The sequence below is a fragment of the Erinaceus europaeus genome, chromosome 2, assembly GCF_950295315.1.
Source record: "Erinaceus europaeus chromosome 2, mEriEur2.1, whole genome shotgun sequence".
In the NCBI taxonomy this organism is placed as follows: Eukaryota; Metazoa; Chordata; class Mammalia; order Eulipotyphla; family Erinaceidae; genus Erinaceus; species Erinaceus europaeus.
In genome coordinates, this window is record NC_080163.1 from 31,826,269 (window position 1) to 31,851,783 (window position 25,515).

Sequence of the window (25,515 nt, forward strand, 5' to 3'; positions counted from 1 at the left end):
TGAAGAAATAGTTTGGTCCAGCAAGGAGCAATTTTGACCACTGTCTAACAGAAAAAGAATGCACTTCTGTAGGTGAAGTGCACTGTGAGAAATAACACATGGCATCAGTAGGCAGGTGAGATTTTATTGAATCTGGGATCTTGACTAAAGAGAATAAAATAAAATAAAATAACTGATTTCCAGAGAGGGTCAGAGACATCTGTCTTGGGTTCAGGGCTTACTGCTTATATGACATTCTTTATCTAAACATGAGAAAAAAATAACCTCTTAGAAGAATCCACAAGATCAATCATAAAAAAATAATGAAATCTCAATGACAGATATTGAGTTAGATGTTTCATATATTAGACTATAAGACTGATATCAGCCCCACCATTTTTTAATTTAGTATACATTCTATATAATCAAGTTTAAAATTATAATAGAAAAAGTCTTTCATGATAAATTTTCAGCTGGAAAAGAAAGTCAATGAAAAACCAGATTTCAGTTCTTTCAGAAAGAGCAGTGGAAGGAAACATCTGGTCCTCAGGGAAATCATCTGGTCTGCTTCTGCCTAGACAACTAAAAGAAGGACTTAGAATTCAGTGCATTTGTACTTTTTAATCAATTTTTCAAAATTTATTTATTTATTATTGGACAGAAACAGAGAGAAAATGAGAGTGGAAGGTTAGTGATGGAGAGAGATAAAGAGACACCTGTAGCACTCCATAACTACTCCTTAAGCTTCCCCCTGCAGGTGGGGACCAGGCGCTTGAACCCAGGTAAACATCTCATAAATCTAGATTTTTCTTTTTTTAAAATATTTATTTTATTTATTTATTCCCTTTTGTTGCCCTTGTTGTTTTATTGTTGTAGTTATTATTGTTGTCATCGTTGTTGGATAGGACAAAGAGAAATGGAGAGATGAGGGGAAGACAGAGAGGAGAGAAAGATAGACACCTGCAGACCTGCTTCACCGCTTGTGAAGTGACTCCCCTGCAGGTGGGGAGCTGGAGGTTCGAAGCGGGATCCTTATACCGGTCCCCTTGTGCTTTGTGCCACCTGTGCTTAACCTGCTGCACTAGAACCTGACTCCCTCTAGATTTTTTTCATAGCAACACTAAGTGTTAATTTTCAGGCTGATAATATTGTATGGCCCATGAATGATTATTATAAATTCCCATATGGCCCTTGACAGAAAAAATAGGTTCCTTACTCCTGAGATAGTGCAAAGACCAGTGATCTCAGAAGCATAACCTATAGCTGACCAAAGACAAGCAATGACACACAGATTAAAAAAAAAAAAAGGTCAAATTGTATTTAATGTTTTTATACTTGCACTGGTCCTTGTGCATCATCCTTTGTGCACTTAACTGGGTGTGTCACTGCCCAGTTCCCTAGTCTTAGTCTCTAGATGGGAACAACTGAAAAATAAAATTACTTTTTAAAAGGTAGATGAAGAAAATTTTCTGTTGAAAACCACTGATGGCTTCTTTCCATTTTTTTTTCTTTATTCAGGGGTTAATGTTGACAGTGCAGTTATTGACATATGGGTACAATCTCTCATCTCCTTGTGGTATCTCCAGTACCCTCTCACCCCCAACTTAGCTCCTTTTACACCATCAGGCACCAGGACTCCAATGCCTCCTCAATCCCCTTCCTTCCCTTTCATACTCATAGTCCTTTGTTTTAGTGCAATACACCAAACCCAGTCCAAAATTTACTTTTTGTTTTCCTTTTCTGTCCTTTCTTCTTTTTCTTTCTTTATTGGGAGATTAATGTTTTCTGTCCTTTCTTCTTAAGTTCCACCTATAAGTGAGGTCATTCAGTATTTATCCTTATTTTCACTTACCTCACTTAACATGACTTTGACTTATCTCTTACCTTCTTTTTGGAAATTCACCTGAGATCAGAGAAATGAACTTCTTATATACCTCACTTTCATTTAACTAACACAAATTTTTAGGAACCTACAATATGTCAGGTACTGTTCTAGGTTATGTAAAACATCATTAAAGACAAGGCTTTTGCCTTCATATATTTTCCTGAAGTGCTGGAATGAGATGATTCATAATGAAATCAATCACATGCATACAAAATCATGACATTTTTAAAAGTCAAAAATCTAACTTTGTAGTATCTAGTTAATGTTAAAATCATTTCCCCAGTCACTCATATCTAAAACTCTGGAGTTACCTTTTTGATTTTCAAATACTTAGAGTAATTTTAGACTAAAAATACTTTTTCAACTAATTTCATTGCTGTACAAACAGTAATATGAAATGGCTATAATAAAAATAAGAAGGATATAATTTTAAAATAAACTTTCTAATACTACTGTATTTTGTATTTATTTTTAATATTTATTTTATTTATTTATTCCCTTTTTTTTGCCCTTGTTGTTTTATTGTTATAGTTATTATTGTTGTTGTCATTGTTGGATAGGACAGAGAGAAATGGAGAGAGGAGGGGAAGACAGAGAGGAGGAGAGAAAGATAGACACCTGCAGACCTGCTTCACCGCTTGTGAGGCGACTCCCCTGCAGGTGGGAAGCCGGGGTTCGAACCGGGATCCTTATGCCGGTCCTTGTGCTCTGCGCTGTATTTTGTATTTAAATTACATTACATCTAAAATAAGAATACGCAAATTGACAACTGGTCAAAAGCAATTAGTTTATCTTATAAAGAGAAACACTAACTTTAAACTGTGGCAACATTTTTATATTAACACCACACAAAATATATATATTATAATAAAAACCTGTCACTAAATGTAGCAATATTCCATAGTCTTTAGATCCATCATACTACAAATTACACTAAAATTTTTATCAAAGGAAATTCCATTAGGTGTTCTACATAAAGAGAATGCTCCATAAAGAAAATAAAAACTATTATCTATAGAGACATATCCAAATCAGTATGACTAATACATAAAGTAAATGTTTCATAAAATCTTTAGTTTTCAAAATCTAATCACCACTTCTTCCAATTCTGCAACTTACTACCAATCTCAAATATTAAATCACATAATTATTTCTGGGCAATGGTTATATAGATTTGGCTGCCTGGACATGAAGTAGGGGGGAAAAAGATTGGATTCAGAGCTCTAGGTGGTGCCTACTTTACCTCAATAGCCCCCTTTCCTAAAGAACATAGACAAGTACAAATAAAGAGTACTGTCTTTCTCCAAACTCTTTCTTGGCTCTATATGTTGTTTTTATGAAATGTGATGTAGAAAAGACTCATTCTGTTTTCAACTACGAAAAAATAGTTTTGAAGATTAATGGAAACCTTGCAACCACTCTAATCAGTGGGTGACTGTGTCTTCTTACCTATAATCAAACCTTGTCCTTATTCCTAATTCACCACCCTCATATCTTCTTTGTATGTCATTCCAGAAGGAAAATGTGAAGAGGATGACAAAAATTCAAGCAACAAAACTAACCACCAGGTGGGGAAGATAGCATTAAGTTTATGCAAAGAGATTTCCAGTCTGAGGCTCCTAGGTCCCAGGTTCAGTCCCCTATAGGACCATAAACCAGAGCTGATCAGTGCTCTGGTAAAAATAAAATAAAATAGTTTAAAACTTACCAACCAAAAAGGTCCAGGGGAAAAGTACAAGAAGTTGAGGAAAGAGCTATATGTTACAAAGAGATTTCTACAAATATTGAACTGTCAAGTTCAATCCTTTACTAATTCAGATAATGCATATAATATGGATACCAACATTTTAAGTAACATATAGCATCTGGACATTATTATTCCTTTGGTCTATTCTATTTCACCATTCCCTGGTCAACTGTTTCATTCTTTTTGCTTCAGACATACACTGTGTAATGAAGCAGAGACAAAGAAAAAGAAAAAAGAGAGACATCATAGCACTGGCATTTCTTCTGGTGCCTTGCCACACCATTTACTGCCAAGTCTTGAACCATGTCCTACTCATGAGCTCCACTGGTCCCAACTTGGACATTCTTACTGATGGTTTCAGAGGACAATTACTTGGTCTTTAAAAATAACTACTGGAATGTTCCTTCTAAATTGTTAATAATAAGGCTTTTCATCACGGGAAAATAAAATAATTCAATTTATTCTACTTGAGGAATGACTACAGAATTTATATTTCAATACTATAAATACTAGTCCATATTCTAATCCACAGAATTATTTATTTGTATCTTTAGTTGAATAAGCTATTTTTCCCTACAAAATATATGTTGAGGATATATATAAATTCTCCCTTCCCTGAACCAACCATACTTGAACTTTATAGTCTGTCAAGTAACAATATAAATGTAAAAATTAAAATATTTATTTTATAACACAGTGACATACATTAAAACTCAACCAGACTTCCCTGGATAGACAACCCCACCAAAGTGTCCTGGAGCTCCGATTCCCCAGAATCCCACCCCACTAGGGAAAGAGAGAGGCAGGCTAGAAGTATGGATCCACCTTCCAATGCCCATGTTCAGCAGGGAAGCAATTACAGAAGCCAGACCTTCCACCTTCTGCACCCCATAATGTCTCTGGGTCCATACTCCCAGAGGGATAGAGAATAGGAAAGCTATCAGGGGACTGGATGGGATATGAAGTTCTGGGAGTAGGAACTGTTTGGAGTTGTACCCCTCTTATCTTAGGGTTTTGTCAGTGTGTCGTGTTTCCTTTTTATAAATAAAATAAAATTAAAAACTTATCAAGAGACAATATAAAGGGCTAGATCAGTCCAGTTCACAGTACAACATAAAAACTAAAATAGTAAACCAGCTATAACACTTTCACTGGCTTTAAAAAAAATTTCCTTTCATATCAAACCATCATCTATAAAAACCAATTCAAAAACTACTCTCAATTTATTTCTTGATTATCAAATTGGAAAGGATTATAATTGTGATTATTCTACTCAAATTCAAAATGAAGTCATATTTCTCTTATGTTCAATAATCAGAAATGTCCCTAGGAATACAGAAACTCACCTTCACATTTCTGAGTAGTTTCACTCTGCTTATGACCTGCAGGGCACTTGCATTCAAAGGAACCCACTGTATTGATGCAGTTTCCTCCCTGGCATAATCCAGGAATAGCCTGGCATTCATCAACATCTGCAAATAGAAAACAAATTGAACATAGAAACTACTGATGTCCAGAATTTGGATATTAATTTTTAAATAGTTAAAAAATTAGTTTTCTCAAAAGACCAACCTCAGAGAAATTAAGATCCCTTGTATGCATGTATTTTTAGTTGATTATTATTTTAAATTTTTTGTTAGCTGTTGATGGTTTACAACATAATCTTTAACACATATGCCGCACAACCTCTTCTCTCTCCCTTGACTGATATCTAGAAGACACAACAAGACCCCAATGTGCCTTCATCCTGTCCTTTCCCCTCCATCCTCAGAATCTTTTGCTTTGATGCTACACCCAGTCCAAATTTCACCTTATGTTTTCCCTTACAGTTCTTTATTCTTTTTTTTTAATTTTTTTATTGGGGAATTAATGTTTTACATTCAGCGGTAAATACAATAGTTTGTACATGCATAACATTTCCCAGTTTTCCATATAACAATACAACCCCCACTAGGTCCTCTGTCATCCTTATAGTTCTTTATTCTTAAGTTCCTCTCTGCCTATTAGTGAGAACATTCGGTTCAGTATGTGTCTTTCTCTTTCTGGCTTGTATTAGATGCCTTGAGTTCCGATCATGTTACTACTGAAAAGGAGATGAGCTCATCAATTTATTATCTTTATGCATATATTCTAACTATGTAATGATACATGTTATAAACTTCATTTTGTCCTTGTTTATCATTTCAAAAATTATTTTTAAAAATCTGTCCAGACTGGGGAGACAGCATAATGGTTATGCAAAAAACTGTTAGGCCTGAGGTTCTGTAGTCTCAAATTCAGTCCCCAACAGCACCATAAGCCTGACCTGAGCAGTTCTCTGAACTTTCTCTCTGTCTTTGTCTCTTTTTGCTCTCTCTCTCTCTCTCTCTCTCTCTCTCATTACAATAAAATACATAAAACATTAAAAACCTATTCATGATGTTGACTGCATAACAAATCTCTAGTATTGATTTATTTCAGACACATCTCTGTGTGTTCATTCTCCTGGTGATGGGGAGTCAGTATCCTTCCAGCTTCTCAGTACCTCTAATGAATGGGGACACCATGGAAGTTGGAGTGGTGCTATCATCTTTCCTCTCTCTCTCCTCTCTCTTTCTGAGATCAAGAATAAGAAGGCCGCAGAGTGGTGACATCTCACATGGCAGGTGTCACACATTAAAAAATAATAAGAATGAAGGGAACAATACTCTATTTTGTTGGGTTAGGATCATCCTAACACCAATGTCAGACGAATACTTAAAAAAAAGGAAAACAATGAAATAAAATATGGTTGGAATAGGCCCACATAAATTCTTAGCGATATTATGAAAGATCAATACAAGATTAGCAAGTGGAGTTTAACCCAGGAATTTCAGGTTGTTTGAACATGTAAACATCAATCAATTCAATAACTACACTAGTAGTTTAAAGAAGGAAGATGACATTGCCCATCTCACAGATGTCTGGAAAACAAGAGAGTAAATTAATACTCATTCATGATTTAAAAAATGTCAGTGAAACAAAATGATAAGAGAAACAACTTCATTTGAGAATGGGCCTGTATAAAATAAGCTATAGCTAAAATGCTACAGGGGATTGGAAAAAATCTCTAAATTTGAGGTTTTTAACCTGTCATTTTATTTACCTTAACTCTGGTCTATAAAAGGAATAATACCTAATTCAGTATCTTGTTATGCTAAATAGTAAATATAAAATAAATACATAAGTATATTCTATACTAATGCAAATATTTAATCTGTATAATATGTATGTAATGTATTAAATTTACATGATTTGCTACTCAAATTAACATACTAACAACAGATATACAAATATCTTCAAGTTAAAATAACAAGTGTTAATTGTAATAAGTTCTTTTTAATGTTTTATCAGTGATTTAATAATGATTAATAAGATTGTAAGATAAGAAGCCTACAATTCCACACAGTTCCCACCAGAGTTCCATATCCCAACCCTTCTATTGGAAGTTTTCCTATTTTTTAAAATTTCTTTCTTTTTCCTTGCTTTTCCTCTTCCTTCCTTCCTTCCTTCCTTTCTTTCTTTCTTTCTTTCTTTCTTTCTTTCTTTCTCCTTCATTCTTTCTTTCTCTGTTTCTCTCCAGGGCTCAGTGTGGTATCTGCACTAAGAATTCACTGCTCCTAGATGCCATTTTTTCCCCTATTTTGTTGCCCTTGTCGTTGTTATTGTTATTGCTGTTGTTGTTGGATAGGACAGAGAGAAGTTAAAAGAGGAGGGGAAGATAGAGATGGGAAGAGAAAGACAGACAGTTGCTGATCTGTTTCACTGCTTGTAAAGTGATGCCCCTGCAGGTGGTGAGCCTGAGGCTAGAACCTGGATCCTTAAGCAGATCCTTGCACTTTGTACCATGTGCACTACTGCCAGGTCCCCAGCTTCCCTATTCTTTATCCCTCTTGGAATACAGACCAAAATTCTTTATGGGGTGCAGAAGGTACATAAAGTACATACAGTCTTGCTTCTTTAGTTGCTTCTCCACTGAACATGGATTATTAAATATACAAAAACAAGCTAAAGAGATAATCACTGAAAAAAATCATTCTATTCTTTTAGACTTTTATTCAGACATTCATACTGTTAGTATGTTAACAAGAATAAAACAATATTATACATGATCTGTGTCTTTTGTTAGTTAATTAAAAATATGTTGTGGGTATATCATTATGTTATTTTTTACACCCTAGTAATTTTGATACGTCCATTAGGTTGATGTAGCTTAACGTGCAAATCAACAAATTCAAGCCCACAAAAACTTAATGTCTTTGTTATTTCATTTTAAGGTGAGGTGTGTTCAGTATATATTTATACTAAAATTATTGTCTTTAAAAGAGGTAGCTGATTTATACTAAAAACAAATCAGGCATAAAATATGGCAGACTGGTTTATACTGAACAGTTTAATTCAGAACATTACAAGCCACATTCTTCTTCAAATGTATTATATTTCCACCCTCATTACAGTGTGGTATAAAACATCCCTAGAAACCTCTTGTCCTGGCAAATCAATTAGAGAAAAAAAATATGGAATAAGCTGAAAAATGAGGCCAAACCTACAAATCTCTTAGTGCTATTCATGAAATCTCTGACTACATATTTAGCCTACTCAGTAAGTTTTTCAAAGAGAAAATAATTTGACATTACAGGATTTATTCTATTATTACCTAAAAAAATATTTTCCTAGAAGGAAAAATAAGACCTATGTTTTAGAAGAGGCTTAGAATATCCAGATAACCAAAATGAATTCCATTTATGTAAGTAATGTGAATTGTTAAAATTTTTTGTTGTAATCAACTCATGCCTACAAACAAATGTTTTTAAATCAATTCTAATACTTTTAGTTTAAGTTCTATAACTTTTAAAGTATTAGCATAAGCAGTAATGCTGACTAGTTTTCCATTGCGTGAGTTCTATAGTCATGTTTATTATATTCCTTCAATTCAGGCACAATTTTATCATTTTTTACATGTCATATTACTGTAAATCGCATACAAGTATAAAATAAAATTTTGATACTTGAAATTTATATAGTCACTGCAATCATGAATATATATATATATTTTTGTATATATATATATATATATATCATAGCACTAGGATTGTTTCTTTATGAACTTTATTATTCAGGTTTTTCAAATATACTTCCCTCAAAAGACTGGCCACTGTCAGGGATACATTTACCACTCTTCTATTATGGATTACTAACATCAGTTTCCACTATTCATATTTAACCTTGTACACAATGTAATTACAAAAAAATAACAATCACATCATATGTCTCAAATACAAGTAATTTCCTTTCTGGGAATAACAGTAATTTATCATTTTCTGTGATCCTTCTGACACTGAGATCCGCTACCGAGCTGTTTCTGCTATCAGAGAAGCATATATATATATTTAGAAAAAAATTTTAATTATTTTTATTTATTGGATAGAGAAAGCCAGAAATGGAGACAATGGGGGAGATAAAGAGCGAGAAGAAAGAGACACCCACAGCACTGCTTCACCACTTGCAAAGCTTTCCCCCTGTAAGTGGGGACTAGGGGCTTGAACCTGAGTCCTTGCTCACTGTAACGTGTACACTCAACAAGGTGTGCCACCACCTGGCCTCAAAAAAAAAATATATATATATATTATATAACACACACACACACACACACACACACACACATATATGGATAAGAATGTAGTCAGCCTGGTTTACAAGTTGTAAAATAACTGCGTTTTTGGAACAGAGATCACATTGTTTTTGAAGACATTTAATAAGATGTAAGAAAGCATTATTCTCACTGTTACCTGGGTTCATGGTGTCCTAACTTGAATAAGGTAAGGGGAAAGAATTTTCCTCCAGATATTTGCTCTTGTATAGTCTGAAGGATCAGAATGTAGCATCATCTAGTTACATGAAATGCACGGTGGGGCAGGCAATGGCACACTAGGTTAAGTGCACACAAGTAAGAAACACAAGGACACACATAAGAATGCTGGTTCAAGCCCCCAGCCCCTCCGCTTCAGGGGGGTCACCTCACAAGCAATGAAGCAGGTCTGCAGATGTCTATCTTTCTCCCTCTGTATCTTCCCCTCCCATTTCAATTTCTGTCTTCCTCCCACCCCCCAAAAAAAATTAGAAAAAAAAATGGCCACAGGAGCATTTGATCTGTATTGCAGGCACTGAGCTCCAGCAATAACCCTGGAGGCAAAAATAAAAATAAAAATGCAGAGTAGTTCATCCTCTGGTTGTGTAAAATATTGGATTCCCCCATATATGATGGACCTCGACCTCTAATAGAGGTCCACCGTCACCAGTCACTTCCATCAGGTACATCATCATAAGCCCTCTTCTAGGCCCCTCCAGTACTTTGTCCTCAATGTAGAACAGCAATGGTAGGCACTGTCCCACTTCTGAAGAGAAGCTGACTCAGCCTCCCTTGCCACTCAAGGAAAACTGCTTCGTAAATGAGTGTTCTAGAATGTTCCCAGCTATGACCACGAACTGCAAGCTCAGACTGACAGGGACTTGGAGGTTACAAAGGCTCCTGTGCTAAATGTGAATATATATGGGCCCTGGGTCAGATTGATGGGATAAAGTTAATTGTATTTACATACTTCCTTCAAGTCTGAATATATATGGGCCCTGGGTCAGATCGATGGGATAAAGTTAATTGTATTTATATACTTCCTTCAAGTTTGGGAACTACTCTCGGCCCTAACCCAGCTTCCTAGTCCTATTATCAAGTCTGACACTGTCTTCCCAGACAATATTTTAGCTCACCTCCATGTTAACTATGAAGCTTAGGCAAAAATTACTAAAGATGCCTAAAACAGACTTCCTAGATTCTCTCCACCCTAAGACCCTTACTCTATTCCTACTTTTGGTTCCTGTTTATTTTTTAATTTTATTGTTTTGTCTTTTACTGCCTTTCAACCATCAAGACACTTTGAAGAGGGTTAAACCGGGAACAGCTGCTGGCTATGATAACATCACCCCAGAACTCATTCTTAACCTGGGTCCCGCGGCAAAGAAGTGGCTCGCTTCATTCCTGTCCCACATCTTGGAATCTGAGTCTATGCCCAAAGTTTGGCGTCGTTCGAAGATTATAGCAGTTCTGAAACCAAAGAAAGACCCAACACTGGCCGCCAGCTATAGACCAATTTCTCTCCTCTCCGTGTGTTACAAACACCTTGAGAGGCTGCTTCTGTCACGTATTTCTCCTCTTACAGAGAAATTCCCATCACCCGCCCAAGCTGGTTTCCGCCCAGGAAGATCTACCTGCCAACAAGCCCTGGCCCTCTCAACTTACATTGAAAATGGATTCCAGAAGAATTTAAAGACAAGACGGGTGCTGTCTTTGTTGATCTCACAGCAGCCTATGACACGGTCTGGCACCGTGGTCTCCTAGTCAAGATCTCAAGATGCCTGCCTCCATGGGTGGCCAGCACTATACCGTTTCTTCTCCAAAACAGAAGATTCCGGGTGCATCTGGGTGACAAGTCTAGCAGATGGAGACCTGTCTCAAGTGGCCTCCCCCAGGGCTCTGTTCTGGCTCCTACGCTATTTAATATTTACATCAATGACCTCCCAGAAACTTCTTCAAGGAAGTTCATCTACGCTGATGACATCTGCTGTGCAACTCAGGCATCCAAGTTCAACATCCTCGAGGAAACACTCATGAAAGACATGTCTCTGATATCTGATTACTGTAAAAAATGGTGACTAATCCCTAGCACTGCAAAAATGGTATCATCTGTTTTCCATCTACACCATGCCTCGGCCTCGCGTGAGCTTAATGTGCAGCTTGGCAGTACGAGAATCCGGCATGAAGCCCAGCCAGTCTATCTTGGGGTTACTCTCAATGGCACTCTGTCATTTCACGAACATCTCATAAAAACTGCAGCAAAGGTGGGCGCAAGGAATAACATCATTGCAAGACTGGCCAGCTCCTCATGGGGCGCGAGCGCTTCCACACTACGATCATCATCTCTGGCATTATGCTATTCCACTGCAGAATACTGTGCCCCAGTATGGTTCCGTAGCCCCCATGTCCACTTGGTTGATTCCAAATTATATTCCTCCATGAGGATAATTTCTGGAACCATCCGTTCCACCCCAGTTCCATTGCTGCCAGTTCTTAGCAACATCGCCCCGCCAGATATTCGTCGGGATGCGACATCATCTAAGTTAATTTCCCACGTCTATGCTCGACCGGACCTGCCAATATACGCCGATATCTTTGCCCACCCTCTCCAACGCTTGATGTCTTGTCACCCAATCTGGTCCCCTATGCCTACACTGAACTTCTCTGTTCCAGTCTCTTGGAAACAGAGTTGGCAGTCAGCTGAGGTAAAGAACAAACACCTCATCACAGACCCCTGCAAGCGTCAACCCGGCTTTGACCTAGCACGTTAGGATTGGGCCCTCCTCAATCGGTATAGAACAGGCCATGGCTGGTGCGCCGCTATGTTCCATCGCTGGGGAGCCAGAGACGACCCGAACTGCCCCTGCGGCTACAGACAGACTATGACCCACATAGTCAATGACTGCCACCTCTCCAGATTCAAAGGAGGTCTCGAAACTTTACATCAGGCTCAACCTGACGCTGTTGACTGGCTACGGAAGAAGGGCAAACGCTAGAAGAACCATCAAGTTGCAGATGCTACTAAGATTCCATCCTGACTTACCTGAGTAGACAACCTTACCAACATTTCCTGGAACCTCACCTCTCCAGAACTCTAGCCCACTGAGAAAAGATAGACAGGCTGGGAGTATGGATTGGCCTGCCAATGCCTGTGTCCAGTGGAGAAGCAGTTACAGAAGCCAGAACTCTCATCTTCTGCACCCTTAAAAAGAATTCCAGTTCATACCCCCAGAAAGGGAGATAAATGTTGGGGAAGGATGATAGGACAGCTCTAAACTCCAATTCCATCTAGACCCAGAGAGAGAAGAGGGAAAAAGGAAGGACATTTGCAAGTAGCAATAGGTGTAGGTATGACTTAGAAACAAAGAGAAGGCAGCACCATAGACAAAAGTGGGCAAATATATACAAATATAGAAATAATAGTCAACCACATCTGTGAATTTGGAACAACTACTGCAGTTTCCAGTGGAAGGAAAGGAGACACACAACTCTGGTGATGAGAGCAGTGTGGAGTTATATCCCTGTTATCTCATAATTTTGTAAATCAATGTTGAAACACTAATAAAAATAATATATATATTATTTAAAATTGCTTCCAATTTTCAGATTATCTCCCTCATCTCCATTTATACAAATAATTGAAAAGCCACTGCTAATTAGTTGGCTAAAGGATCAACCATGTTCAGTCAAGCTTACTAATAAGACAAGGTTTCTTTTGGAAATGTCTTCTTGAGTTTAAGGTTACAATCTATAGACGCATTCTCCAAGTACAGAGAAAGAAGACCCAGTATGTGGCTGGATTTGTACACACAGGCAAAAAGCAATCTCACCTTGGCAAGCTCCAGTGCGAATGTTGGGTATGAAGCCCCTTCGGCAGGGCTGAGGCTGGGCTGGACACATCTCACACGGATGGCCCCATGCTCGTCCAATGGTGGCACAGCACAGAGTCTTGGTGCAGACTATGCCTGTTAACTGCCCCTGGCACATCTGGTTGTTGACCTGAGTGAAACATGGGCCTGTCCTGTAGTCTGGAATGTAAAAGAAGATGGAAAGACAGGTTTTATAACTACACTCCAATCTTACACCAATGTCTCCAAATGCATAAACCAGAAGTAACTAATTTCTTTTGATCAAATGTCTACAGACGAAAGGCCAGTTTCACTTCGAAAATTCATAATTTTTCAATAATGAGAAGAGTGCATTACAAGACTTCAATGTATTCCACTCGAGAGACATTGTAAATGGATGGTGCAATGGCTGTGTCTGGGACACAGATGTGTTTTCTTGGCATACAGAGTGTTTTAAAAGAATTTAAATGAATAGCCAACATTTTTAAGTGTGGAAATTTCACATGAAGTTTGAATTTCTTAAAACGTAGGAAGTTCTAGTCCTGCTGTGCTCCTTCCTAGGCTATACAGCAGTGGCAGAGTGAACTATGCCTTCCTCCACGATACTGATCTCTGTAGCCCCTTACTCCTTGTACTCTGTACTTATTGAAACTGCACACTACTCCCCTGTAGAGCTCTGCTATAAAAGCTACTGCCAAACCTAGTAAAGATTTCTTTTCCACACTAGGAGAGCAAGAGTCTAAAAATCAAAAGAGAAGCAACAGTGCTATACTCTTTCTTTCCATATCACAAATATGTTTGAGAAGTTGATTGTAGATGAATGCTTAAGAATTTGATTTCTGTGTACATAACACTGTTTAGTACTGTTCATAGCTCAGTCAGAATAGGATGCTAGGAGAGTCCATAACCCTGGATTCTTTACAGGTAAGTTAAATTTCCATGGAAGTCACATGATCTCTATTCTATAACACTCTCTGCTACGGTGATGCTGATGATGTTAATTTTTCAGCAAATACTGTCACATATGATCTCTAGGCAGACCCTTCTATGATTACTAAAGACTCTTTCTTGTGTCTCAAGATGTGGTCCCTGGATCAAAAACAAATGGATCATTTGTCAGTTGATTAGAAAAGCATACTCAAGTCCCACCCTAAGCTCAATATACCAGAATCCACATTTTAACAAAATAGTCAAGAGATACATATGCATCTTAGTAGTTCAGGAGGGGACGGACATTTCTATAGGCAACTCAAAAGTTGCCGCTAAGCATTCTAATTTTACCTCTCTTCATGCTATCTTCTTTATAAGATCAGTCAACATTATTTTAAACAAAACTGAGTCATTAACCAAATCACTTTTAATTTGAGGTTTTTTTTCTTGCTGTTTTGAATGATATGGAAAATACAAGAAAGGTCAATTTCTTGAAGACAGACCAATTCAATGATTCACATTTGTTATAAAATTACAACACAAAAGTCTTCCCTTCCTTCAAAGATTGCAGGCATACAGTTTATTAGCTCTTGGGAATGCAAGATGATAGGATTTTTTGATAAGCACTAATAATGCAAATGACATAATTCCACTGGAACAGGAATGCTGGAATAAGTTTATTTCATAGTTTTGTAAAGAGGGAACAATTCCACGTTCAGTGGGGGGAAAAGTCAATAATGCTCATAAAATTTTTATTAACTCCTTATGAGGAAATTAGGTGAAAAAAAAAAAGGGAAACAAATTGACAATGAAAAACTTAAGAGGAAACACCAAACTTGGATATAACTGACAGTCGAGTGAGACTTTACCATATAGAATAAAACATTTTAGTGTTTTTTTTAGAAAAATAATAGTTAATAAGACAGTTATTGTCACTGAGTACAATTTATTATATTGTAATGATAGGTATCTGCACACTATTACCAAACCAATTTAGATGCTCTCTAGTTCAACATAAAAAAACCAATTTATTATGAAGGTAACTTTTTAGCCAGCTTCTTTAATAATGTTACTTTGGAGCTGAGTTCTAACAAAAGTAGCTTATTTTAAAATTCTGCATGAGAACAGATGGGCTGGCTACAAATCAGATGTTTAAAAAATAGACATGCTGTAATATATGGGCAGTAAAAGCATACTTGTAAATAAGCATGTTTCCTACGTCACACATTTCTGGGTTGTAATTTGTAAAGAGTATCTTTTGTCTGACAGTACATTGCTTTGCCGCTTCAAGTATTAGGCCCACAATTATTTTAAACTCTGAACAAGTGGGAAAAGTATTTTATCATTAAAAATAGAATATAGCTATGTTTTTGCAGATTTATTCAGATACAGCTATGTTCACAATTCTGCATGTCTTGATTACCAGAAAAGAAGGCTCCTTACCTTTCCTCAGATATCACTCTTAATGAAGCTAACTAGTGAGGAAATTCATCCTTCCTTCTAATTCTAACACAATCTTACACTTACATTCTCTTACTTTGGTCTCTTAGAGATGAGGAATAACCAGATAAGGAAAGTTATATGTCCCCTGAAGATGATGGTGATGATGATGATGATTATTATTTGCCTCCAGGGTTATTGCTGGGACTCAGTGCCTATACCATGAATCTACTGCTCCTGAAGTCTATTGTTTGTTTGTTTTTTTCCCTTTTTTGTTGCCCTGTTGTCATTGTTGTGGTTATTATTGTTGTTGTTATTGATATCATTGTTGTTGGATAGGACAGAGAGAAATAGAGACAGGAGGGGAAGACAGAGAGTGGGATAGAAAGACAGACACCTGCAGACCTGCTTTACCTCCTGTGAAGCGACTCCCTTGCAGGTGGGGAGCCTGGGCTTGAACCAGGATCCTTATGCCGGTCCTTGTACTTTGTGCAATGTGCGCTTAACCCAATGTGCTACTGCCCGCCCGACCCCCTGAAGAGGTCTTTTTACACTGAAGGTTCTAATTAAGCAAATTCTTCAAGTTCCCTTTCCCACAAATATACTACACCACATTTCTTCCTCCTCTTCCCCCCTTTTTTTCTATTTTCCCCTACTTCTCTTTTCAGTCCCTCCTCCCCATCCTCTTTTCCTTTCTGCCTTCCATTGAGGCAGAGAAGCAAAGAGTGAGAAACTACAGCAAAGAAGTTTCTTTCAGTATGGTGGGGACTTGGGTTCAAACTCAGGTAACACATATGGAAAAGTAAATGAGTTATTTCAATTTTTTTAAAACTTATTATTGGACAGAGACAGAGAGGAAATGAGAGGATTAGGGGAAACAGAGAGGGAGAGAGACAGAGATACACCTGTAGCCCTGTTTCACCACTCATGAAGCTTTCCTCTAGCACGAGGGGACCAGGGTCTTGAACCCAGGTCCTTGATCACTGTAATGTGAATACTTAACCAGATATGGCACCGCCTTGCCCCAGCTGCCTGTGAAACAGGAATACTGTTATTTTATTTTATAGTATATAATTGAATAAGACATAGTAATTTCATTTCTTTAAAGGTTATTTTATTATATAGGAGGGAGAGAGTTTTTTATATATGACACAAAAAGAGATGGAGAGAAAAGCCCACTCAGGTATATGCAGAGCCAAGACTGAGCCAGGAACCTGAGGCATGCAAGTCCAGTGCTTTACCAATTGAATTTTTCCTCAGTAACCATACAAATGTGCTGTATATAACTTCAATTTTCTATATACAAAGCAACTGATGTAATTAGTCAATTCATTAAAAAAAAAAAGTCTGGAGCCCTGCTTCCCCAGAGCTCTGCCCCACTAAGGAATGGGAAAGACAGGCTAGGAGTGTGGCTCTACCTGTCAACACCCACGTTCATTGGGGAAGCAATTACAGAAGCCAGACCTTCTACCTTCTGCACCTCATAATGACCCTGGGTCCATACCCCATGGGGTTAAAGAAGAAGAAAGCTATTAAGGGAAGGGAATGGGATATGGAGTTCTGGTGGTGGGAATTGTGTGGAGTTGTACCCCTTTTATCCTATGGTCTTGTCACTGTTTCCATTTTATAAATAAAAAATTAAAAGAAAATGATGCTAAACCAAAAAAAAAAAAAAACCTGACAGCTTACAATATTCTTTTAAAAAAATTTATCAACATTATTTATTTATTTATTTATTGGATACAGACAGCCAGAAATCAAGAAGGGGAGATAGAAAGTGAGAGAGACACCTGCAGTACTGCTTCACCACACAGAAAGCTTTCCTCCTGAAGACAAGGTCTGGAGCTGGAACCCAGGTCCTTACACACTGTAACATGTGTGCTTAACCAGGTGTGCCACCACCCAGTCCTGCAGCTCACATTTTTTCCTTCTGAAAAAACTTAAAGTATAATTTGCATGCCATATAATCACCTGTATTAAAGGTTCAATTCAGTAATTTTTAGTAAATTTAATGAAGTGTGCAACCATCACAAAACACCAATATGAAACACGTGTATCCCCACTACTTCAAAAATAAACACTGAATCCATTCTCAGCCCCAGTCAAGCACTGATATACTTCCTATCATTTAGATTTATAATTTCTATACAGTGTATATAAGTGGAATAAGTGGTATTTTTATCTGACTTATTTCCTGTAGCATAATATTCTTAAAACAGTATCCATGGTATATTATAGAGGAGTATTTCAATCTTTTTTTTGTTAAGTGTTAAGTGTAGTAGTCAATATGTGTTAGCCAATCATTATCCAATTACCAGTTTGTACGATGAATACATGTTTTACTTTAAGATGGTGTCAAACTGCTTTCCAAAGTAGCATCACCATTTTCTATTCCTACAAGTAGTTAATGAGTTATAATTTCTCCACATATTTGATAATATACTATTTACTTCTGCTACCCATTTAACTTTAAATAAATAAAATTTAACAAGGGCATTTTATTATAATTTCACAGGTTCTCTTAATAAAACTACAGATGACAAACAGTGGTAAAATGCAAGTGGTGCAATACTGTATTAATAATGGAACAACCTTGGAGAGGTTTCCAGAAGTTAAATACAGGGGGCTGAGTGGCGGCGCAGCAGGTTAAGTGCATGTGGTGCTTTCTAGCCCTAGGCTCCCTGCCTACACGTGAGTTGCTTCACAGGTGGTGAAGCAGGTCTACACTTGTCTTTCTCTCCCCCTCTATGTCTTCCCCTCTTCTCTCCATTTCTCTCTGTCCTATCCAACAATGAACATAATCAATAATAACAATAACAAGCGCAACAAAAGGGTGCAAAATGGCCTCCAGGAGCAGTGGATTCATGGTGCAGGCACTGAGGCCCAGCAATAACCCTGGAGGCCAAAAAGAAAAAAAAAAAAGAAAAAAAAAAGAAGTTAAATACAGAAACAGGTCTGGTCGAAATTTAATATTGAAGGCAGCACTTTTTGTCATTTTTTAGTGTATTCATTTTCATTTTGTATTTTGCTTTGTTTAGTGAAAGAAATGAGCATTTCTAACAGTCTATGGGAATGGTCCAATTGAAAAGGAGGTTTTATGATCAGCAGAAAGAACACCCTTTCTAGTTTATGATCCCAGAAGAGTCACACTAAGTGGGAAATGAAAACTTTTGTGGAAGAGCTATTCTGAAAAATGAGAAGCAATTTCAAACACAAAAGGAGAAAGGTAGAGGGCATAGAGTGGCAGACCTGTAAGACCTATTTTTTTTTTTTGTATGTGAAACAAGAGGCTATTCAGTATGTGCTTGGTGGGGACTGGCTGGTGTCAGATCTATTGTCTTTCTAATTACGTGTGATTAAATAGTGATTTACAACATTTACAAGATAATGTGACACCAAAGTTGGTGTCACATCTTTGAGGCTATTGAGAAAGAACTACAAATATCAGGAAAGGGTGCTGACCTAGGGGGCTGGGTGGTAGTGCACCTGGCTGAACACACTTTGTCACATTGCCTAAGGACAGAATTCAGGCCCTTGGTCCACACCTGCTTGGGGAGAGGTTTGTGAGTGATGAAGCAGTGTTGCAGGTGTCTCTCTCCCTCTCCATCTCCCCCTGTCCTCTCGATTTATGGCTGTCTCTATCCAATAAAGAAATTAATTTAAAAACAAAAGGAGTTGACTTAGAACTCAGTAGTACCAGGTGACTATCCCTAAGCAAATGAGTAAAATGAACTTGTAGTGGGGCCAAGTTGTATACTTTGTAACATTTCCAAGAAGTTTAAGGCAGTTTTGCCTTATAGGCAAACTTTGAGTTTGTGGTTTGTATAGGGTTAGAATTTTGACTGTCAAAATATTTTTAAATATACTGCAATTTTTAGGGTACTGTTGCACATATTTTAAAATTACAAAATATGATATTGATAATAGACATGTGTAAAATTACAAACTATGGTACTGATAATGGACAAATGAGACAGATGTAGAATGAAAGATAAAAAAGTGGCAGAAGTCAGTGAGCTCAGTGGAGCATGTGTCCACAACACAACCAGCCCAAAAACAGGAGAAAAAAATAGACAGTAAAGGATTTTTATTTACTATTTATTTATTCCATTTTGTTGCCCTTGTTTTATTGTTGTTGTTGTTGTTATTGATGTCGTCATTGTAGGATAGGACAGAGAGAAAATGGAGAGAGGAGGGGAAAACAGAGAGGGGGAGAGAAAGACACCTGCAGACCTGTTTCACTGCCTGTGAAGCAACCCACGTACAGGTGGGGAGCCAGGGGCTCAAACCAGGATCCTTAAGTCGGTCCTTGTGCTTTGCTCCACTTGTGTTTAATCCTCTGCCCTAGCACCAGACTCCGAAGGATGAGTTGTATACCTGGCTGTAATAACACTCTTTAACAGTCAGTGGAATGCAGTTGTAGTATATAACTACACAGACTGCACACTACATGACTCTGGAAAATTTTCAATGTATGCCATCACATAAGTATCACATTTCAGAGCTGTCCTGCCAATCAAACAATGCCATTTGACATCCAGGATTCTATCTATTCTCATGTTAGTATTAAAGGAATTGACAGATCATAGAAAGTAAACTGAAAAATTCAGACTGGGGGCCAGTCAGTGGCACAGTGGGTTAAGCACACATGGCGCAAAACTCAAAGTCAAGCATAGGGATGCTGGTTCAATCCCCCAGTTCTCCATCTGCAAGGGGGTCACTTCACAAGTGGTGAAGCAGGTCTCCAGGTGTCTATCTTTCTCTCCCCTTCTCTGCCTTCCCCTCCTCTCTAGATTTCTCTCTGTTCGATCTGATCCAACAACAGCATCAATGGCAACAATAACAATAACAACAAGGACAACAAGGGCAACAAAATGGGAAAAATGGCCTCCAAGAGCAGTTGATTCATGGTTCAGACACTGAACAGCAACAATAACCCTGGAGGCAATAAATAAATAAATAAATTCAAAAAATTTTTTAAAAGGCAGACTGCCCATCAAGTTGCAGTGTTTAGTCTCAAACAGGAAGGCATTTCTGGGAGTCCGGCGGTAGAGCAGTGGGTTAAGTGTGCATGGCGCAAAGCGCAAGGACCAGAGGAAGGATCCCGGTTTGAGCCCCCTGCTCCCCACCTGCAGGGGGAGTCGCTTCACAGGCGGTGAAGGAGATCTGCAGGTATTTCTCTTTCTCTTTCCTTGTCTGTCTTCCCCTCCTCTTGCCATTTCTCTCAGTCCTATCCAACAACGACATCAATAACAACAATAAAAAAGGGCAACAAAAGGGAATAAATTAATATTTTAAAAAGAAAGCATTTCTATTCTTAGAACAACAAAATGCAACATTTAACCAAGTACTTAACTTGCATAGGAGCTACAGATATAAATGAGTACAATGAAGAATTGTGTAATGAGTATAATTTCAGTCTAATGAACCTGCCTATGTGAATATTTCCTCTGGCTAATAGAATTTTTGATATATCCATTGTACATAGGCATAGTGCATAACATTACAGTTATAACTGAGAACTGGATAAGTGTGCCTGTTGAAAACTCTAATCACAAATCTAACTGGAGCATACAAAGAATATAAGCCCCTCAAATTATATGATACAATAGTTTCCTTTGTCTCCATAAAATTTGCCCTGAATGTTTGTAAATCCAGACTTCAAGCTGGATCTAAATATTGAGGGTTACATAGATTCAAGGGAACTGTGATGATAATTGTCTCCCTCGATGGAAAAGTATCTAATCAACGCCAGGAAATTTGGAATGAAGTAAAGAAATATGTAAGAGAATCAAAATCTCTTTCTGTTAATATTGAATAGCAGGCACTCAGAGCATAAGGATATTGTGCTTGTTTTGCCATGCATGTGACCCAGGATTGACTCCAAACTCCACCACATTGGAGGAAGTTTCAGTGCTACAGTATCATTAATATATATTCATTTAATGAACAAAAGGCATCTCATTTTTGTTTTTGAATTATGACAACAAGCAATTCAGATCCTAGTGTATGATGGTGGAGGAGGGCCTAGGCTGGGAGGGGAGAGTGTTTTTCAGAAAACGGAGAAATTTTACTCATGTGTCAACCACTGTATTCACTATAAGCTATTAATCCTTTTAATAAAAAATAATTTCAGTAAAGGATAATGTTACTTTCAGGGTGTTTGTTGGTATGCTTCTAATTCTGCTTCTAAAACCCCTTCTGTTTCATTGGTTTTATCCCCCTGCTTAACACTGTATTCTATTTACATAACCACTGTTAACTAAGCACTACCCTGCCTGCAGGGCATTGGTTTAATCCCCACTGGTTCATGATGTCTTTTTGCTCTGCCCCCTCTTGTAGTACACCCTGATTTGCACCAGTCTCTTTTCGCTCTACCCTCTCTACGTCACATCCTGTTTCCACCCTACTTGGCGAGTGTATATATAAGGACAGGATTGTGATTATAGATAGCTTAGCTTAGATTGTGCTGCGTCCCACATGAATAAAGAGATACTGCGTACCACTCAGCCATGAGTCCCTGGTCGTCTGTCTCCCGCCCTCGAAGCTAGCCAGCCCGGCAGGTGTTCACGAGACACTTTTTTGTCGTGAGTTGAAAGTGCAAGAAACATAAATGGCTGACACAAAAGTCATATGCCATGCAAATGTCATCAACAAAATATCAAATTTTGTGGTAACTCAGAAAAACTTAAATAGAACACAGAGAAATAGGTCTGAATTATTTCAGGGAAAAGCAGTATCTGTTCATAAAACAGCTATCATTTATCAATAAAGTCAGAAACAGAATAAATAGAAAGCATTTTTTCAAAAGATTTTATATATCTCTTGATTTAAATATACAAATTTAAATGAACAAAATGTCAAATGTTAAGTTCAATCTACAGAAAGATCTTCATATAAAAATATGGATTGAATGTAGTTTCTTTTTTGAAATCTATACTGAAATTAACTCCTTCGGAACCATGTAGTTAGTATGTTTTTGAGTTGGTTTAACCTAGTAAGCCACACATTTCCCAGGAAATAGAATGAAGTATATGATGGGAAAATAAATATACCTCTCTTCAGTTCTCTGCTGATAACATGTAATTACAAGGGCTCAAATTCCTCTTTCCAGAAAAAAAAATTCAAGATTTATTAATGAGGCTTTAAGGACTGCTAATTTTTAGGCAAGTTCTGAAGAGCCGCAAGGTCACAGATCATACGGTCCTCTGAGAGTACACAAGTAGAATCTGTCAATGGATCCTTTTGACTCGTAATGGTAAAGTTTTACCTCTGTGATGCACTGCATTAAGAACCTCAGAATCAAAAGATCCCACCACTTGTAATACCCCAGATGGATGGTGATCTAAAGTAATAAAGTAAACTATTCCTGGCTCTTTGATTGGAACCTTACATATATTCTATTTAGCTATGGACCAAGAGGCGCTCAATACCAAAGAGAGTTTTGTGTGACATCTTAGCAAAAGGGTCCCAATACCATGATACCAGCTCAGTAAAATAAACAAGACCCTATCTTACAAAGCCTGGAAGTTCAGCAACTGCTGGAGAAAACCGTATGGATTGATTGGTATTGAATAGACTAAGGGAAATAGCTTTAACAGAGAAATGCAAATTTAAAGACAAGGCATTTTTTTTTTTGGTTCAGGAAAATAAATCCTTTAAATATTGAAACTCAGTGGAAGAATGAGAAGAATAGGATAGAGGAGAAGAAGGAGAATCAGGAGGAAGAAGAGGAGGAGGAAAGGGAAGAAAGGGAGAAGACAGAGGAGAGGGAGGAAGAGGAGAAGGATGAGAAGAACGGCAGTGCTTTAAGCTATATTAGTTGTATAGAATATCAGATGGAATAAACAGCAGTGTGAAATTTTTAAGAAATTATAATTAAAGAATAAAATGATGTAGGGTACAGAAATTTGAGGTTAATGGGAGTAGTATGCACTACCAACTAAGATTTAAAAACAAACGACAGATAATATAAGAATAATAGAACCAATTTTCCCAAGATTAAATAAGAAGTAGCTTTATGTATCCTGGCAGAAATGTATCATGGTTGAAATGAATCATGAAAAGACTTAGTTATAAAAGAACCTCATGAAATAAAAAAAAAATTCCATCTCCAGAGTAAGAGAATAAGTTATATACTAAGCCTCACATTCGTTTTCTCACTGGTAATACAGCATTAGAGGACTTTGAAATGTATATGAGTCCAATCAATTTATATTTTGTTAGTTATTTAATACTGAGTTAAGGAAGTATGAGATAACAGGGGTATAATCCCACACTGCACTGTTTCCACCAGTAGAGCTCTGCATTCTCATTCCCTCCATTGGAAACTGCATTAGTTCTCCTAAAATCATAGATATGGGCTAATTATTATTTCTGTACCTATGTATCTCTATCTATATATGTCCATTTTAAGAAAGATTCTTGAAACAATAGAATCAAGACCAAACTTGGTAACATCCTAAAATTATCTCAGAGATTTGGGATGAGGGAGACATTTGCCATAGTAAGGACTTGGAAATAAATTATTGCCAATTTGTGACTGGGATATCTGAGTAAGTAAAATGTCTTTGGATAATAGGAATAGGTACTATTCCATTTCAATGCTATATAAATGTGGAAGAGTAGAATAACCCTTCAACACGATGGTGAAAGAAAATGGTAATAACTAGTTAAGTGAAGATATTATATTACAAATATTTTCTAAATCCAGAAAAAAACAGTGGACGTGGGGGAACAACATATATTAAGCCAAATGGTAACAAAGTTATTTATATAAAATACAATAATAGGAATCACCAAAATACACTTAAGTCACAATAAGCATGAATATCAAACCAATCATTGCATTAAACATTTTTTACTGAGAGGATCATTGCTTTACAGTGCAATTATTGTCACATGAGTCTGATTGCATTAAGCACCAGGACCCCACAGTTCTCTTCTACTTCATCCCACCTTTCCTCCCCAGTCTCTTAGTTTTTATGCAATGCACTATTTCATTTTGTTTTCTCCCTCCCTGTCCCTACTTATTAAGTTCTACTTATAAGTGAGAACATCGGTATTTGTCATTCTATTTTTGGTTCATCTCATTTAACATGATGCCTTCAAATTCCATCCAAGATTATGCAAAGAAGATGACTTAGCCTTTGTGAACAACTATTATTCAATTATATATATACATATATATATATATAATATCTATATAGTCACAGTTGTTTTTAGCCACTCATATGTTCTTGGGTTTTCCAAGTTTTGACAATTAAAATTGTGCTGCTATGAACATAGGTATACATAGATCTCTTTGATGGGTGTTTTTGATTCTTTAGATAAATTCCCAGGAGATAAATTGCTGGGTGGTAGGGAAGGCCTATTTCTAGTGTTCTGAGAAATCTCTGGACTGTTTTCTAAAAGGACTAGGCCAATTTACAATCCCATCATAGTATAGTAGTGTCCCCTTTTCCCAACATGTTCTCCAACATTTGTTGTTACTCTCCGTTCTAATGTATGGCATTCTCACAGTTGTAGAGTGGTATCTCATTGTCTTTATTTACAACAAACCATTTATTTACTTGACTTATAATTAAAATAACCAATGTCATATCTATACTGTCTATAAGAAAAACAATAAAAATGACAATTTAAAAGAAGAACAAAGAAAAAGTCAGCAAAAATAAAATATTTATAAATGAAATTAAACAAATACTCAATACAATTAAAGCAAAATTAATGAGATCCTAGATAGAGCAGAAATCAAGGTTTGTACAAATTTAGTCAATTTTAGTCAAATTTAGTCAATTCAAAGAACTGACTAAAAAAAATACTGGATAAGTTAAAAAAAATTTAAAGTAGCATTTTTTAATTTTTTATATTTATTTAGTTATTTTCCCTTTTCTTGCCCTTGTTTAACATTGTTATGGTTATTGTTGTTGTTGGACAGGACAGAGAAAAATGGAGAGAGGAGGGGAAGACAGAGAGGGGGAGAGAAGACAGACACCTGAAGACCTGCTTCACTGCCTGCAGGTGGGAAGCACAGGGC

General features: G+C 37.1%; 1 protein-coding gene across 1 annotated transcript in view; it reads right to left on the bottom strand.

The window, feature by feature from the left end:
- Nucleotides 1-25,515, bottom strand: part of FBN2 (fibrillin 2) — a 248,114-nt gene that overhangs the window by 163,219 nt on the left and 59,380 nt on the right. The window contains exons 7-8 of the mRNA XM_060177577.1: nt 13,089-13,286; nt 4,958-5,083 (exon numbers count right to left, since the gene is read on the bottom strand). Coding sequence (XP_060033560.1) covers nt 4,958-5,083; nt 13,089-13,286 — 324 coding nt within the window. The remainder of the gene's footprint in view (nt 1-4,957; nt 5,084-13,088; nt 13,287-25,515) is intronic.